Raw genomic sequence first — 14,095 nt, forward strand, 5'->3', positions numbered from 1 at the left:
ACTGAACAATTGGAAGAAGAATTTCCTAAGGGGTTCCTCTCAAACAACTTTAGGATGGGACCCTGACATCACATATATTTTAGGAAAATGTCCATCATGAATATCTATGCATTTGCATAAAACTTTATTGCACTAAACTCAACCCGTGTGTCTCTGTTCATTTAAGCCTGACGACCTGTAACAATTAGGGTGAGCTAAATTGCTCTAACAATTAGTCCTGAATACGCAGTGACTCAACTACAGTGAAAGTTTATTTCCTGTTCCCAGACCAGGCCTAAGTTCAGGTTGGTGGGCCGTTCTCCATACAGTGATTCAGGCACCTAGCTCCTTCCCCTTGTGACTCTGCTACCACCTATGGCCTGGTTGTCATCTGCGTCCAAATAACAGAAGAGCCAGGAGAACCTCACACAGGACTTTACCACTTCTGCTCACATTCTCCTAGAGCGACTCTAACCCAAGGGCCCATCTGAGGGCGAGGGAGGCTGGGAAATGCAGTCCAGTGGTGTGCTCAAAGGAAGGGGTTTTAGTGGACAGTTGGTGGTCTCTACCAGTGTGTAAATGAGGAAAGAGTCTCAATAGGATTAACTGATTTGCCAAAATTAGTTAGGTCATCCAAGTGACAAAGCCAGGACTGCTGCCCAGAGCTTCTGTCATGTCTGGTGCCTTAAAAAGCACAGCCCCACCTCGATCTGAGCCCCACCTCACCTGAACTCTTCTCACTGGTCTCCTAGCTTCCAAGTTTCTCCTTGTACTCTGTTCTCCACCCTGCAGATAGGGGAATATTATCAACATCTACGCCAGGTCATTGTGACGGTGACGGAAATTCAAAAAGAGTTAAGAAAATCACCCTGGTCCCTCTGCCCTAACACACCTGTCCCTTCCCCCACGCCATCTCCTAGCCCTCGCGGATTCAGAGGGAAATTGGAGCCTGCACTCGGGCCAGGAGTGCCTCTACGTCGGGGTCCCCAGAGCAAGAAACGACAAAGGCTACTTTCCAGATCACACTTTTATTCTTACAGAAGCGGGGGCCACACAGCCATAGGGACATGAAGTGTTCAGACAGTAGGCACAGCGCCTGCAGCCGCAGAGCCTGCTGGGGGGTGGGGGGGGGGACCCAGGCCTTTTTCCGTGGTCCCCACGATTAAGGAAAAAACTAAAAATCACACAGCATTCACTGCCACCCCCATCCCCACCCCTTCCCTCTCAGTAACAGCTAATTAGATTATGTATCCTTCCAGCCAAAGAAACTGGCTAGAATCCGGATTTTACAGAAAACCTTCATGCAGAGAAACTCGGCGTTCCGGAAGGGAGAGGCCTCTTCTTATACTTTCCACACACGCTGCCCCACTCCCGCCATGTGCCAAGTTTAATTCCACCTGAAACCACCATCTGGACGGGTAGTGACGAGACTGGCTACAAGAAAGAGCTGGTCGCCCAGCTCAACATGCTTGGAAGACTGCCCCTTTCTAGGCAAGATATCACTGAAGCGAAACACTAACCTGAGGCTGGTGTGATCCCCAGACCCTCCCTCCCTTCTGAGTCCCGGGTTCCGAGTGAGGTCTCCGAAGGGCAGGATTTTGCTTTGTAGGACTGAGGATAACAGAAGCTGCTGGCATCTCTGGCCACACTCCCAGGGGCCCAGGGACGGAGGCCCCACTGGTGAAAGGATGGGACCTTATCTGTTGGGCTAACCTTGCTCGGGCTCACCATTCCTCTACAGTAAGTAGGATCATCACTTTAGCGCCGAGCGGGAAGCCCACGGGCCCACTAGGAGAGCTAATGCCAGTATTCACGTGCTTTGCATACAAGCGAGAAAATGAGGTTTCTTTTTTTTTCTTATGCCCCCTCCAGAGGCCAAATGGGGAAGAGTGGTTCCTCTGCCATCTGAGTGTCCTGAATGCGCCCAGAACTCCCAGGACCACGCCGCGACACTGCAGCACGCCAAGCCCAGGGCAGGATGAGTGAGCCTCGGCAGCCAAAGCATGGCTCTGGGAGGATTCTGGCAACCTGTGGTGACAAGATTGACACTTCCCTGCAGGCCATGGTTGTGCCTTTCTGAAAAGATGAGAGCTGGCCTTGGGCTGAAGGAAGGACCTTAAACGGCAGACAACCCCCAAGCGTCCACTTAGATCATTTGTTTTTCCTCTGACTATCCACACAAGAGGCTTTTCATGGGGTTTGCAGTTGTGGTGTTTAAGACAGCTCTGCACTTCTACAGCAGAAGGGCCTCAGGTGGTCTTGTGTGTGCTGATGTGACAGATGAGGAAACTACAGCTCAGAGGGACAAATGACTTGCCCACGGGTGCAGAGCTCGTGAGGAATACAGCAAGGACTGAAACCCAGGCCTCCTGGCTCCTGGTGCAGTGGTCTCTCTCTCTCTCTCTCCGAAAATGTCACTGCCTGGCACAGTTCACTTAATTCCAGCTTCCCTTACACAATTCCCTCTCAGATTCTGGGTTTTCAGCTGAGGCTGGGCAGTTCTTAAGACAGAGCTGCATAAACAACCAAGCTCTACTAGGCGGGCAGGGACCTGGGAAGGTTTCCTTCCCTCTGGAACGGAAATGGAGCTAACTTTTCTCTGAGCTTAGGATTTGTAAGGCACTAAAATTAACTACAGTTGGGGGCCGGGGGAGAAAGAAAAAAAGGGGGAGATGAGTGGTTGGAGAAATCAAGTTGATACTGTTTTCTTTTAGCCCCGCAGTGAGGAACCCCACGAAGCCGAGTGACAGCGGGCTCCATTTTCCTGCTTGGCGCGGTTCCCCCCCGCCCCCAACTCCCACCCCTACTGCAGAGCAGAGGACACAGCCCCACCATGGCAAAGCGGGTTCTGGGAACAAGAGCCATGGAGGGTGGAGAGGCAAGAATGAGCCCAGGTCCTCTGGATTCAATTCAGAGCAGAGACCACTCACCCAGCCTGGGCAGGTGTCCCAGGCCTGGGCCTGGCCAGGATTCAACCCTGAAGTGTCTTCTCCAAGGACACAGTCCCCTCTGAGTGGACTTGGGCAACGGCTGCAGTGGGCCTGCAAGCCTGAGCATGAAGGAGGAAGGGGCAAGGCGCCACCGAGCACGGCAGGGAGAACTTTGGAATCAGACCTGGCTTTGGCACAGCACATCTTGGGCCCGCCCACCTGCCCGCCCCATCTGTTGCCCTCCCAAGACCTCAGGGATGGAGAGGAACCTTCCTTCCTTCCCTCGGCGAGGAGGTCTTGCAGCTGACAAGTGATGGCAGCGCAACTCAAGGGCACCCCCTTCAGCCAAACCCGAGCCCAGGTGACCTAACATGGAGCCTTCCCGGACTCAACCACTGAATCCAAAGCACTTTAGTCCGACGTGACGCTGAGTGGGAAGCCGTGCTAACAGCAGCTGCCGCTTCTCCGGCACCTCTGCTGCGACAGGCGCTTGACTTAGATGACAGTAGCAGGAAGACAGCATTACCCCCTTTCAACAGATGAGGAACAGGGCTCAGAGTGGCTGAGTGACTCACTCAGAGTCACACAGCTAATGAGTGGCAGAACTGGGAACTAGACTCGGGTTTGTCTGACTCCAAATCTCATGTCCTGTCCACTCTACTTGGCTGCCCCTGGAAGCTGGGAGCAAGCTGTCGGGGCCACCTGGGTGGGGTTTCTGGAGGGGTTTCTTTCTGAAAGTGTGGATCTGGCAGAGCAGCCAAGCTTGAGTGAAGGGAAGATAGATGCCTTCTGGCCCTGGGGACAGGGTCCGCCCTCGCGTCCGCCTCCTTCGGGGTGGGCTCCGGCTCAGTGCCTGGCAGCCTTGCAGATCTTGTCATAGACCTCCGGGAAGGCGTCCTGGCAGCCGAGCTGTTTCCGCAGCCTATGGTACAGGGAGCCGTCAAACATCTCCCAGAACTCCTCCCGGTCCATGTAGCAGTCGGCATACAGCATCTGGAACCTGCAGCGCAGACACTAGGGTGAGGACTTGGGGACAGGGGTCAGAGAGGCGGGGAGGGGAAAGGGGAGCAAAGAACCCCAGCCATCCCTAATGCGCCCCTAACGCACCGCCTGCTCTGCAGGGCAGGACGCGCTTTTGGAGGATTTCTCTTGTTTAATCCCCCTAATGAGCTAGTGGTTGAGGCTGGTGCAGGAATTCTTATCCCCATTTTACAGACGGGGAATCTGGGCGCAGGGCTTTAAGTGGCAGTGGAGGCAGAGTCAGTAGAATGCAGGGCACTGCATGCCCGTCTCCCCGATATGCTCACCAGGCTGCCTTCTCTCTCTTTTTTGACGTTCAATAAACTGCACATAAGGAAAGTGTACAACTTGAAGCACAAGGATATATGGCACAACACAGGGAATAGAGCCAATATTTTATCGTAACTATAAATAGAGTATGACCTTTAAAAATTGTGAATCACGGGCTTCCCTGGTGGCGCAGTGGTTGAGAGTCCGCCTGCCGATGCAGGGGACATGGGTTCGCGCCCTGGTCTGGGAAGATCCCACATGCCGAGCGGCTGGGCCCATGAGCCATGGCTGCTGAGCCTGTGTGTCCGGAGCCTGTGCTCCGCAACGGGAGAGGCCACAACAGTGAGAGGCCCACGTACCGCAAAAAAAAAAAAAAAAAAGTTAAAAAAAAAAAAAAAAAAAAAATTGTGAAAAACAAAATTGTACACCTGTAACATATAATATTGTACAGCAACTATACTTCAATAACATAAATAAATAAAATAAGCAAAAAAACTTTTTTTAATAAATTAAAAAACAAGAAACGTACTGCTTGATAAGTTTGATGTATGTCTGTAACCTTGAAACTGTCACCTCAGTCCAGGTAACGGCCATATCCATCACCCCCAAACTTTCTTCATGCCCCGGATTCCCCTGTGTTGTCTGTCTGTCACCCTCCACAGTCCCAGGCAGAACTGCCTTCTGTCACCATGGGTTCATCTGCATTTCCCAGAATTTTATATAAAATATATATATATATAAATAGAATCATACAGTACTCTTTTTTCCTGGCTTCTTTCCGTCAGCATAATTATTTTGAGATTCGTCCACATGGATTTTGCACGTCCACGGTTTGTTCCAGGACGTTTCTGAGCAATGCTCCGTCCAGGCCTCTGTGTGGCTTTCGTGGTCCTGAGTCCCCCCCCGCTCCTCAGCTTTGGCCTCCAACCTGGAGTGGGAGCCCCTGGACACGTCTAAAGCACCCCCATCAGTGCTCTGTGGCTGACGGCCACACTCTGGGCACTCGCTCACCCGTGCACACTTCGGACGAACTTCTCCAACTGCCTCATGCAGGACCGGGCTTCAAAGTGCTTCACGCGCGGCTCCCCGTAGGCACCAATGTCGACGTAGAGCTCGGCCTCGTTTCCCTTGGGGTGCACCAGGCCCGGCTGGCTGGGCAGGATGAATGGGCACAGCCAGATGGGGTAGACCTGGGGGGCCAGGGAGGGCGTGTTGGTGCTTTTCCTCCCCCAGGAGGCAGGCTCTGCAGCGCTCCCCTCTCTCTGCTGCTCACACGCCACCCTCACCCCGCGTCCCCGCTGAGCTCCCGGCCCGGCTCACGTGGATGTCGCTGTGGAAGGTGTGCAGGGCCTGCGGCAGGCATTTCATGGGCACCAGCATGTCCTGCACCACGTGGTGCTGCTCGTACAGCTTGCGCAGCGTCTCGCCCTGGGTCAGCTTCAGGAGGGAGATCTTGGGAGGCACCATCCAACCAAAGAGGTAGCGGAAGACGGGGTTGTTGCCGAAGGGGATGATGTCCTAAAAGACAAGGGTTGGGGACGGAGAGAAGGAACTCAGCAGGGCCCAGTATCCCCACGTGCCAGGGGCTGGGTCCTCCTCTGGTACTGGACAGAAATGTGACGGGTCCACTCCTATCTGGGGGGGCGTGGCGGTACCCAGCCGGATCTGGGTTTGATTCCCAGCTCCGGCATTTACCAGCTATGATGATGATCTTGGGCTGGGGGCTTAACCTCCCTGAGCTCAGTTTCCTGATCTGCAAAATGGGGCTTATGAGAATGAATGGTAAGATACCAAATGGAAGGCACTCAGGCCATTGCCTGAAGCAAAATAACAACGAAGCTATCGTTGCTGTTCTACTTGCTGAGGTCAGTGTGGCCGGCACAGAGCAGGCACTCCATAAATGTTTGAGAATGCTGCTGAATGGCAAGAGGGATGGATACTCAGAGAGCTTAAGCAATTTCCCTAAGGTCACACAGCCAGAGACGGCTCCCACCGAGGTGGGGAAGGTCTCACTCAGGTTCAACGATGAGCCCTTCGGTTTACAGCATCTCCTGAGAGGCCTTCTCTGACGCCCCTATTAAAATGTCACTGCTTCCCACCCCTCCATACACACAAACAGCAAATTCTTGCTCACCTGTCAAGGCCAAGCTTGACAGCTACCTTCAATCCTAGGCAGAGCTAGCCACTTTCTCTTGTTCTTGTGGCCCTGCACCGTGCGACCCCGCCTGCCTCCCCCAGGCTGGCCTCTTGGGAAACCCCCCTGAGCAGGGCTGTCCTTCCTCTTCCACTCCTCAAACCTCCACAAGGGAGGAGCCCCCCATTCACGATCGTCCTCCCTGCCCCCAGTCTGCCATCTTCCCGAGGGCTGCCAGCGTGCACCTCATACCCCATCCTCATAGCTCCTGGGCCCTCGAAGCCAAGGACATTCCTTCATTCGTTAGACAATTACGAGGCGCCTGTGTGCTTAGGTGCCAGGTTCTGTGCTGGGTGCTGGGGATACCCAGATCATTGAGACGTGGTCCCTGACCTCAGGTGTGAAGAGCTGCAACAAAGAGATGCAGAGGCAGCTCATAAAAGGGTCCACATCAGACTAGGGTCAGTGGTGGCTGCCCAAAGAAGCCCCCATGCTAAGCTTCAGAGGCTGCATGACTCTTCCTCTCCCCTCCCCTCCCCTGGAATCATCTCCTCTGATCACCAGCCCACTCCCATGAGGGAGGGAGGGGCCTGTCTGCTCTCTTCTCTGTTAGATTCCGGCTCCTACACCAGTTCCTGGCTCACGACAGGAGCTCAGGAAATAGCGTGGCTTTTATTGTTCCCTTGGTTGTCCTTGGAAAAGCCACACAGGCCCATAGCAGAAATCCCCCCTCAAAGGCTAAGCCCTGACCCCATTTCCCTCACAGCCCTGACCACTCATCATTCCTCCTCCGTCCCAATCTCTTTCCCCTCCACAAAGGCAACCATTCTTAGGAATTATTGGTGTACCCGTCTAGAGACATTCGATGCACAGACAAGTCCATGGGCTTAAAAAGAACACAAGCTGCAAATGGCAGCATCTACTGGCCTCCTGCTTGTCACTGTATCCTGGGTGTCAGCACACAGGGCGCTACTGCATTCTTTGTCCTGGATGCCTGACACTGTACAGACAGACCTCGTTTTATTGCACTTCTGATCTGTGATCAGTGATCTTTGATGTCACTACTCTGACTTGCTGATGGCTCAGATAATGGTTAGCATTTTTCAGCAATAAAGTATTTTTAAATTAAGGTATGCCCTTTTTTTTTTTAGACATAATGCTAGTACCCACTTAATAGACTACACTATAGTGTAAACATAACTTTTATATGCGGTGGGACAACATTGTAAAGCAATTATGGTCTAATAAAGATATTAAATTAAAAAATATATATATATATGCACTGGGAAACCAAAAAATTCGTGTAACTCACTTTATTGTGATATTTGCTTTATTGCAGTGGTCTGGAACCCAACATGCAATATCTCCAAGGTCACCCTTCACGGGGTGGGGCTGCAAAGTCCTAGCCCCCTGGCCTCAAGGTGGGACAGCCCTGGAGGGCCATCCAGCCCCAGAGCTCGCTGTGGGTTGGCTGAGGTCTTTGTTGTGGCTGCCTGACACCTCCACTTTTCCCTCTGCCGGGCCCTGCTTCCCTTTCCTCTCGCAGTTGAGGATCGCCAGAGTTCTCCTGAACAAACTTCCTGTGCGCACATCTTGGTAGTAAAACACCCATCCTTACCCATCCTTCCAGATTCTTCCTTTAACTTCAGGCAGTACAGGCTAGAGTTTAACAGCACAAAAATAGAAGACAAACCTCATTTTGAAACCTAGCTCTGTGGTTTTAAAACCCATCCAGGAGTTCTCTGCTATTCCTTTCTTCAAGAGGTGGAGCTTAATTTCCCCCTCCTTGGGTGTGGGCCAGACTTGGTGACTCCATTCTAATAAGAGAGTACGGTGGGAGTGGCGAGGTGACAAGACTGTGTCATGGAAGGCACTGAGGACCCCTCCTTGGTCTCTCTCTTGGATCACCTGCTCTGGGGGAAGCCAGCTGCCCCGCTGTGAGGACACTTGAGCAGCCCAGGTGGCAAGGAACGGAGGCCTCTTGTCAACAGCCACGTGAGGGACCCTTCCAGGAAGCAGATTCTCCAGCCCTACTAAAGCCTCCAGCACACCAGCCCTGCCGACACCTTGACTGCAGCCCTGAGCCAGAAACACCCACATCATCGCTCTCCAATCCCTGAGCCTTGAAACTGGGCAGTTGTTTTAATCCTCACAATTTGGGGTTAATTCATTATGCAGCAATAGATAACCGATACACTCTTATCTCTTACTGAGTTGTGTTACTCTGGATAACCTAAACCAGTTTCTTCATCTGTTAAGTGGAAACGGCACTAGGACCTACCCTCACAGGGCTGTTAGGAAGACGGAGAGAATGCGTGTAAAGTGTCTGGCCTAAGAACGAACATGTAAGGAGTGATTCACGTTAATTGCTGCTGTTACCATGCTGATGTGCTCACGTACTTTGCTGGCCCCTCTTTCCTTTCCTGTCTCTTAAATATCCCTGCTCTTGACAAAACCACACCTCCCACACCCTTAACACTGCTCCTGGCAGGGATAAAGAGGGACTCGGGGGTCTTCTGCCTTTGGCAAAACTTTCCACCAAACGTTCTGGGCCTGGACACTGCTCAAAGGAGGACTAACAGGGATGGGGGAAGCCCAGAGCTCCCCAGGCCTTGACGAAGCCTCTGCTGCCCACTCCTCCACCCCTTACCACTGCCCCGCCACATCCTGCCTGAGAGACCTCGCCCACGATTAGAAGTGACCCGACACCTCCTCCTAGGAGACCACCAGGTGTAATTCCTTCATGCCTGACATCCCTATTTATCTCAGTCACGGTTGACTTTTGGGTGCCTCCCACAAGCACCTTTGATGTGCTACAGCGATGCAATGTCTTTTAACCTGACCCCACTGGCCACTGTCCCCCCATCTTCCAAACCCCTCCCCTGTGCTCTCTCATGGTCTAAACAGCAGCAACCCCCCTCCATCCTCAAGCTCTTCTCTCGACCGTCGTGTCCTCTCCTTGCTCTTAGCTGGAACCTGGCTGGCCCCTGCAGCCCTCCGAGGTGGTATCATTTTCTCTCCATGAGCCTTGGGGTAGACGGAGGTGAGGTGGGCTCCGCATCACTGCTTCTAGGTCTCTGCCCCTCCCATTCCCTGAAAACCCTCAGCAGCTTTGCAGCCTCCTGTCCATCATCTCCACCCCCATCATCTCCCTCGTTCCCAGATCACTACCACCTTCTTCAACACTCATCTTATCACTGATGCGATTTAATATCCACCTCTACGATCTTTCCCACGCCCCAGCCTCCTCTCTGTCCTCCAGCGATCTTACCTTCCACCTGGCCTCTGCCCTGACTCTCATGTCACACTCCAGAGCAGGGGATGACGAACTATAGCCCGTGGGAATCGGTCTGCAAGTGGATCCAGCCTGCTGGCCAGATCTGGCCCCCTGCCTGTGTTTATACATAGTGTCACTGGAGCACAGCCATGCACGTTTGTTTGTGCACTGCCTGTGGCTGCTTTTGCGCTACAAGGGCAGCGCTGAGCAGCTGCGACAGGACGTATGACCCGCAGAACCTAAAGCTTTTGCTATTTGGCCCTTAAGAAAGTTTGCTGACCTCTCGATGTTGTCCTATTGTCTGTATTCATTGCCTCTGCTGACTTGGAAAAAGAAAAAGCAGGTCAGAGCTGTGAGCTGAGTTTATTCAGTGTCTCACTGACTATAGCCTGGGAGACCCGCTCTCAAACAGCTCTGAGAAACAGTTCCGAAGAGGTAAAGGCCAGAGCAGTATGTATGGGATTTTGGCGAAGCGTACATGTAATCAAGCACTGGTCTTGGTCGAAGGTTGTTGCTAGTTATGAGGAACAGCCGTCTTATTAATGGTTTTGGTACTTTTCTAAGTATGGGAAGATCCAAGAATTTGGGTTCATAAAATTTTATCCTCAAAATATCTACCTATCTGAAGGCTGTCTTTATCTGCCAGTTTTCCCATAGCACAGAGTGCCTCATTACTGACCTTTGCCCTGAAATCCTTTCAGGGGGTGTTGACGGCAAGGCCTAATGACTGCCTTCCTGCAGAACTGGATGGTAGGCAACATTCTTCATTTGGCATCTCCATAGTTTCAACTCCAAGCGTTCGCCCTCTGACCATCACTAACTCTCCTTCCTGCTGCCCATGCCCCCCAGTGCTCTGACGTCAATTCTTCACCCCAAGGGGCACCCAGGCCACCATATCAGTCCCTTCAGCCCTGCACATCCTCACTGCCCTGCCTCAGCTGGCTCGGATTTCATCCTGATCATGTCCTGGCTTTTCCAACCCTGCCCCACTTGTCATACTCATTTGCAAAACCTCAACCGTGGTTAAATCTTACTTTCTCCCTATGCTGTACCCCGTCCACAGAGCTGAACGTGTGAAAATCCACAACCACCAGGGCTGGTCTCACTGTAAACTCGTGGTCATGAAGCTTTGGCAGGCCCAGTGCTGCCCAGCAATCCTATGACATTTCCCCAGTTGATTCATTCCCACTCTCCAAGGGACAATTTCCCATCTCCTCTCACCTCAATCCTTCAACAACCCCTCACCCCCTCATCTCAGCTAAAATCCTTGCTTCCTATCTCATTGAGAAAACAGAAGAACTCCCACACCCTCCCACCACCAAATGGTCCTCCTGTTTGTAGCAACTGTTCCATTAACACTTCCTCGCTCCTGTCCAGTGGGTGAATCTCCATGCTCTCACCTAAAGGCAACCTCTCCACCTGAGCACAGGATCCATCCATCCTCAAGGTTCACCCTGCGAGCACACCCTCTCCCCTGCACTGCCAGCACATCAACGTGCGGTAACCTCTCCCTTCTTGAAAGTCACACATGGACTTCCCTGGCGGTCCAGTGGTTAACACTCTGCACTTCCATTGCAGGGGGCACGGGTTTGATCCCTGGTTGGGGAACTAAGATCCCATGTGCCATGCGGCACAGCCAAAAAAAAAAAAATCAAAATAAAAAATAAAACAGTCACACAAAATATTTCCTCTCGATCCTACACCCCCCTCTGGCTCCCATCCTACTTTTCTGCTTTCCCTTATACTGAGCCTTCTCAGATTTCCATTTTCACTGTCTCCACTTCCCTGCCTCTGTTTTCTCTCGAACCCACGTCAGGCTTTCAGTCCCACGGCTCAAGGTCATGAGTGACCTTCTCACGACTAAGACCAGGGGTCGATGCGTTGTCGTCATCTCACGCAGGGGCATCTGACACAGCTGTTCATCTCCCTTCTTGACACGCTGTCCTCAGGTAGCTTCCGGGATGCCAGTCCTCCTGGGTTTCTCCTCGCCTCGGGCTGATGGCGTCTTCTCCTCTCCTGGCTGCTTCCTCCTCCCTCAACTTTGCAGGGCTTGGCTCTGGGACTTCTCTTCTCTAACCTCCCTCACTCGTCTAGTCCCACGGTGTTAATTAACACTTCTCTGCTGATGATACCCACAGTGATACGGATTTCTTTGACCTCTGCCCTGAAGATCTGACATATGTGCCAGCTGCCCACCCAACATCCCACCTGCATGTCTGAAAAGCATCTCACGCTGACATGTCCCAAACCAAACTTCTGATTTTCCTTCCCAGACCCCTCCCCCATGTTGTCCATAGCAGTCAATGGCACCTGGGGTCACCCAGTTGCTTGGGTCCCTAACCTTGGAATCACACCCAAGGGCAATCTGTGGGAAATCCCATTGGTTGGTTCAACCTTCACAGCACCTCCCAGATCTGAGACCCCCTTCCTCCTCCACCGCTACCACCCCGGACGACAGAATCTTCTTTCTTCCGCTCTCCCACTCTTGCCACCTCCACCCCATCCACTCTCCACCTAGCTGTCAAAATTATCCTTTTAAAACAAACATCAGGTCATGTCACTTTTCTGCACCAAGTCCTCCACTGGCTTCCTTACCACACAAGGTAAAACATAAAGTCCTCCCCTGACCTACAAGGACCCACATGATCTAGGCTATGGCTGCTGTCTGACAGCATTCTCCACCATGGGTCTAGCTCAAGGGCCTTCTTGCTGTCTTCAGAAACACACAGCCTTGCTGTGACAACCTGCACCTTGCTGTGATGCAAAAGAATGGAGTTGGACCCGCACCTCACACCATATACAAAACTTAACTTAAAACGGATCAAGCACCTACATATAAGAGCTAAAGCCATAAGGCTTTTAGAAGATAACGCAGGAAGAAATCTTCGTGACTTTGGGATTTAGCAATGGATTCTTAGATACGACACTAAAAGCACGAGTAACAAAAGAAAAAATAGATCAACTGGACTTCATCAAAACCAAAAACTTTCGTGAATCAAAAGACATTGTCGGGGGCTTCCCTGGTGGCGCAGTGGTTGAGAGTCCGCCTGCTGATGCAGGGGACACGGGTTCGTGTCCCGGTCCGGGAAGATCCCACATGCCGCAGAGCGGCTGGGCCCGTGAGCCATGGCCGCTGAGCCTGCGCGTCCGGAGCCTGTGCTCCGCAACGGGAGAGGCCACAACAGTGAGAGGCCCGCGTACCGCAAAAAAAAAAAAAAAAAAAAAAAAAAAAAAAAGACATTGTCGGGACTTCCCTGGCGGTCCAGTGGTTAAGACTTCGCCTTCCAATACAGGGGATGCGGGTTCCATCCCTGATCGGGGAGTAAGATCCCACATGCCTCACGGCCAAATGACTGAAACAGAATACTGTAACAAATTCAATAAAGACTTTAAAAATGGTCCACGTCAAAAAAAATCTAAAAAAAAAAAAGACATTATCAAGGAAGTGAAAGACAACCTACAGATTGAGAGGAAATATTTGCAAATCATGTATTTGATGAGGGTCTAATATCCAGAATATATATAGAACTCTTACAAGTCAACAACAAAGATCAATAACTCAATTAAAATTGGGCAAAGGATCTGAACAGACACTTCTCCAAGAAATATCCAAATGGCCAACAGGCACATGGAAGGATACTGAACATCGCTAGTCATTAGGAAAACACAAATCAAAATCACAGTGCGATTCCACTTCTTACCCACTAGGATAGCTATCGCAAAAAAAACAGAAAACAACGAGCGCTGGTGAGAACGTAGAGAAACTGGAACCTACACGTGCTGCTGCTGAGAATGTAAAATGGCTCAGCCACCATGGAAAGCGTCTGGCGGTTCCTCCATAGGTTACACACAGAATCGTCACACGACCCAGTAGTTCCACTCCTAGGCGTGTATCCTCCAAAACTGAAAACTAGTACCCAGACAAGTTCTTGTACATGAGTGTTTGCAGCAGCACTGCTCACAACGCCGATAGGTGGAAACCACTCAAACGTCCACCAGCAGGGGAGTGGAAAAACCAACTGTGGTCCAGCCACACAATGGAGAATTATTCAGCCACAAAAAGGAAGGATGTGCTGATACATGCTACAGCGTGGATGAACCTTGAAAACAGGCTTAGTGAAAGAAGCCGGGCACAAAAGGCCACATGTTGTATGATTCCATTTAAATAAAATGTCTAGAATAGGTAAATCCATAGAGACAGAATGCAAGACTGATGGCTGCCAGAGTCTGGGGAAAGGGAATGGGGAGTAACTGCTTAATGGGTACAGGATTTCCTCTTAGGGAGATGAAAATATTTTGAAACTAGATATAGTGGACACATAACATCATGAATGTTATCAAAATACCACTGAATTGTACACGTTAAAATGTTTGATTTTATGTTTTCAGTTCAATTAAAAAAAATAAATAAAAAGCTACCCACTCAGCCCATCTGAGGACCTGTGCTCTGGCTCCTCCTCTGTCTGGTGTGTCCTCCCTACGTTC

At 51.4% G+C, this 14,095-nt stretch overlaps 1 protein-coding gene across 2 annotated transcripts in view; it reads right to left on the bottom strand.

Moving 5' to 3' along the window:
* Nucleotides 1-988: 988 nt before the first annotated feature.
* DHCR24 (24-dehydrocholesterol reductase) overlaps nucleotides 989-14,095 on the bottom strand; it is a 39,219-nt gene continuing 26,112 nt past the window's right edge. The window contains exons 7-9 of one of the 2 annotated variants that reach the window (XM_032649408.1): nucleotides 5,520-5,717; nucleotides 5,211-5,389; nucleotides 989-3,909 (exon numbers count right to left, since the gene is read on the bottom strand). In XM_032649408.1, coding sequence (XP_032505299.1) covers nucleotides 3,756-3,909; nucleotides 5,211-5,389; nucleotides 5,520-5,717 — 531 coding nt within the window. In that variant the 3' untranslated portion in view covers nucleotides 989-3,755. The remainder of the gene's footprint in view (nucleotides 3,910-5,210; nucleotides 5,390-5,519; nucleotides 5,718-14,095) is intronic. The other variant, XM_032649416.1, reaches the window with a different exon arrangement.

This window comes from Phocoena sinus, chromosome 1 (genome assembly GCF_008692025.1).
Source record: "Phocoena sinus isolate mPhoSin1 chromosome 1, mPhoSin1.pri, whole genome shotgun sequence".
In the NCBI taxonomy this organism is placed as follows: domain Eukaryota; kingdom Metazoa; phylum Chordata; class Mammalia; order Artiodactyla; family Phocoenidae; genus Phocoena; species Phocoena sinus.